At 37.2% G+C, this 4,115-nt stretch overlaps 1 protein-coding gene across 1 annotated transcript in view; it reads left to right on the top strand.

Moving 5' to 3' along the window:
- The window catches only part of LOC107687020 (signal transducer and activator of transcription 5B-like), a 97,791-nt gene extending 94,296 nt beyond the window's left edge, over positions 1 to 3,495 (top strand). The window contains exon 19 of the mRNA XM_016484158.1: positions 1,322 to 3,495. Coding sequence (XP_016339644.1) covers positions 1,322 to 1,445 — 124 coding nt within the window. The 3' untranslated portion in view covers positions 1,446 to 3,495. The remainder of the gene's footprint in view (positions 1 to 1,321) is intronic.
- Positions 3,496 to 4,115: the final 620 nt, after the last annotated feature.

The following is a 4,115-nucleotide window of genomic DNA, read 5'->3' as shown; positions in this document are numbered from 1 at the left end:
GTCGACTGAACCAGCCATGCCATTAATTTTGAATTTATCAGTCTGGATAGACTCGGGGGAGGCAGGGGAGGCACAGCTTCCCCAAAATTTTGATTCCCCGAAATTTTTTTAAGCTGTTTTTAAAGCATTTGCTACATGAATAAAAAAAAAAATAGGCTAATAAATAATTCACATATCAGACAAAATTGCGTTGCAGCAAATCTTTTAAATTTTAATGTATTCAGAACAGAGCAACATAAAAATCTGAAAAAGCAGCTATACAATTATAGGACAAAGTTTTACATATATGCCATTATAATTTGTGTTTTATTTTTTAATTGTACAGAATTATAAAATAAAACGCAAATTATAATCGGGCATGTTTTAGGCTTTTTATTATTTTTTATATTTTAGACATCCATCAATTATGGTGGAAAAAAAATAACTCCTCACGTGCCTTTAGAGAGAAATGCATCTTTAGGGATTACATAATGAAATCGTTTCTATTTTCGATTTGAATTATTTCGTTTTAAAGTAGTAATTTAAAGCTTTCTATATATTTTTATCATGTCTGTGAGACAATTCGCTGAGTTTAGGTTCATCATTGTGAAGCGCTCCTGTTCAAGACCGAGACGGCAGATAGCGTTTGTTTTCTTTATTTTATAAAAGCACAACGTTTTGTTGATATTGTGAGTGCACACAAATAAAAGTAGACCCTTTACAGTTTAGAATGATGTATTACTCTTACCTTTATGAGCAAAAATGATGGGGTATTTTAAGTTGTTTCCACTGTTAGAAAAAAATGCAAGTGATCGCGCTGGCGCCTTCATGTCCTGCAGAGCGCGCTTCAGCTTCCACTCTCCGCACAAACTATTGGATATGCATCTAACAGCGCACATTTATCTAGGTTAAACATTTAAACTAACATTGTGATATGCTGGAACTGTTTTATATCCATAGATTTTATTTTAGGCAAGTCGTGATGATTTGAGAAGGCTAAATTGATCAAACATATAGGTATGAAAAAAAAAAAAAAAAAAAAGCTTACATTTAATGAAACAAAAAATGCTCCAAATGTTTTTCTAAATTAACTTTATAAAAAAACTAAAGAAATATAATCCCATTTCCATTACATACAAAACTGAACTATTTTATTAGCTGAAACAGTAGTATAAGCTATTTTGGGAAAAGGGGAAAAAAAGACTCCCCCTCCCTCCCAAAAAAATAATAAACTCTGTGCGTACCCTCGGAAGAAATCCTGCAGTCGTCCCAGTGTTATTGGATGTGAATTATCAAGATTATTGTTTTCAAACTACTTAACGTAACTCAATCTCTCTCTCAGTGGAGACCCAATGCTGGACGCTGATGGCGATTTCGATCTGGACGACACCATGGATGTAGCGAGGCATGTAGAGGAACTGCTCCGTCGACCGATGGAGGGCCAGTGGAGCGGCCAGCAGTCATGACCTTCATCTGTGACTTTTCTTCCTAAACAATGTTTTTTTAAATACATTTTTCTCCTACTCTTAGTGTATTTTCCCCATTTGTTTCTCAGTGTTGGTCTTTATGACTTTCAGTTTAGCTTTTTCTCTATCTCTCTTTTTTCTCTTTCATCACACCTCATTTACTTTCCCCCATCCCTTGTTTCTGTAGAAGAGAAAGGAGCTAATGGAAGAAGAAAACTACAATGAGCCTTCCTCTAATTAAATACCACCAAACAGTATTGTAGGAAAAGAGAGAGAGAGATGCATGTTATCTTTTTTCCTTTGTGCATGTATTTGTTTCAAATTGACTTTTCGCAGGAAAAATCTGTGAAACCCTTAAACAGAAATGTACTACTGTAAGGAACATTTTTATGTTTTTCAAACTGTTCTATGGTTTATTTTGAGGGTGTTCCGATATCTATTGCATCTGAAGTAAATGCATATTATCCTTTGCACTCTTAAACGAATGCTTTCTTGCAGACGATGACATTATTGTTACTATGGCGATTGCAATATAACGCTTCTGTACACTAAAGAGTGTTTAGGTTGCAAGGCTGTTAACATTCGTTGCACCTACATGAGCACCGACAGGCTGAATGGGTTTAATCATCCCTTCGCCGTCTGTTTAATCTGAACCGTGAATATAAGTTACACCCACATCCAAACCAGCAGCACCACGACCTGTCACTCACATCGTTGAAACTGAGGCACACATGAGAAACGCACACGCGCCCGCTCACATCCGTCCCACGTAAAGCGATGGAAACACATGGGGTAGAGAAAGGTCCGCTGAGCGTCTCGGCTCACGCTACACTACACAGGCCGTCTCTCTTTCTCTGTCTGTCTGTCTCTCTCTCCAGTGCAACAGGTGATGACCTCATCTGTTCTCATGCTTCCCTCTCGGAACAAAACAAGAGAACCCGTCGTCATGGTTACACATGCTGCTTCTGGAATGCTCCTAACTGGCCATCCTATAGGTTCGCATTTCTGTATGTCACCTTGTTACCGACCTGCATCTTTTTTCTCTCGCACTCTGCATACACCTAGGCCACTCAGGACATTGACGTACAGTTGATGTAAAATACCTATAATAATAATAATAATAATAATAATAATCGAATATAAATAAAAATACGACATTTAAAAGAAAGTACCTACATCCAGAATATATGAATTTATTTTTTGTTAACATATTTCTATTTTATTACTGTACGATGCTAGATGGCTCCATCCCTCTGTGTAGTGCAAAATGACGCTTTACTGTGTCCGATTGTCTGTAGAAGCCCTAACGTACTGATCCAAAATCAGTACTCAAAACTATTATCGACACAAAGGGGTCGGTCGCTGCCATCTCAGTAGTTTCACTTCAGATTTCAGCTGAGCTTTTGCATGGAAGAAAAGGCCAAACAGTGAAGTTAGCACGAAGAGACGTTTTCTGTGTGCTTACTGTATGTGTAATCTGCAAACCTGACTAATTACTCCCACTTTTAGATGCCTGTGTTCATTTTTAAAGGATGGTTTATTCCTCACAGTGGATGTTGTTTTTTCCCCCTCTCTATTTCTCTGTCATGGCAGAGACACATAGGAAGCCGTGTGATTTTTCTTTATCTTTGTTTTCAAATTGATCTGTCATGTTGTTGTGTAGACTGTTTCTCACTGTGTGTGTGTGTGTGTGTGTGTGTGTGTGTGTGTGTGTGCACGCATGTGTTGGCATGTTCAGCTCTGCTCTGTTTTGTGTTCGTCAATGTTTGGATGTAGCGAAGAGCAATTGAATTGACAATAAAGTTTTTTTTTGTTTTTTTTTTATAATCTGGACTCCAGCACAAGTAGTGTGAGCACTTTGTCTTTAATGTGAGAATTGAATGAACTTGGGTTCATAATTGGTGTGATTTCCCTAACTGATGATCTAACAGTTTGTGCACCTTGACATTTTACAAGCCATTTGTAGTCTTTCTATCAGGTCCTTTGTAAATGGTTTCTGAATAAGTGACTTAAGAGCAAAATCACTGTGTACTTCGCAACTACTCTTCCTAACAGCATGTTTCTTAGAAAACTCAAGAGTTTGTATTTTTCTTCATGAACTAAAAACAGACATTCCTCTTTATGGGCTCCAGTTGTTGGACTATTTTCAGCAAGAATCGAACAAAATATTCATCATTCAGGGGACCAAATGTAAAAGTTAAAGAATCTGTCAGTGAAAACATCATATTGGCCAATGTATAATGGGAAAAACATTACAACCCTGGTTTTCAAAGCTGTTTTCCTGATTATCATGATGGCACATCAATGCCACGCTGCAAGAATGAATGCCGAGTGTGAACATGAATCAACATGCAACAACCATACCTGTCCTTTTTGCAAAATCTGAGCCATTCTCTCACACTTTCATCATTAAAATCATGTGCATGAGAACACACACAAATGATGAAAACAATTATTAATCGTTTGTTGACATAGAAGCACACAAAGATTGTCCCAGGTCTTGGTAAGAGTTAGGGCCTTAGTAGGTCAAGTCAAGTCACCTTTATATAGTGCTTACAATACAGATTGTGTTAACACAGCTTTTACAGTGTTAAACAGGAAAATAGTGCGTCAATAATGCAAGAGGACAACAGAAAACAGTCAATTCTTCAGTTCAACTCAGTTAATCAT

The sequence above is a fragment of the Sinocyclocheilus anshuiensis genome, unplaced genomic scaffold (assembly GCF_001515605.1).
Source record: "Sinocyclocheilus anshuiensis isolate Anshui unplaced genomic scaffold, SAMN03320099.WGS_v1.1 scaffold1287, whole genome shotgun sequence".
Taxonomy (NCBI): domain Eukaryota; kingdom Metazoa; phylum Chordata; class Actinopteri; order Cypriniformes; family Cyprinidae; genus Sinocyclocheilus; species Sinocyclocheilus anshuiensis.
Note: the sequence above shows the minus strand (reverse complement) of the source record. Positions and strands in the feature narration are given on the sequence as shown.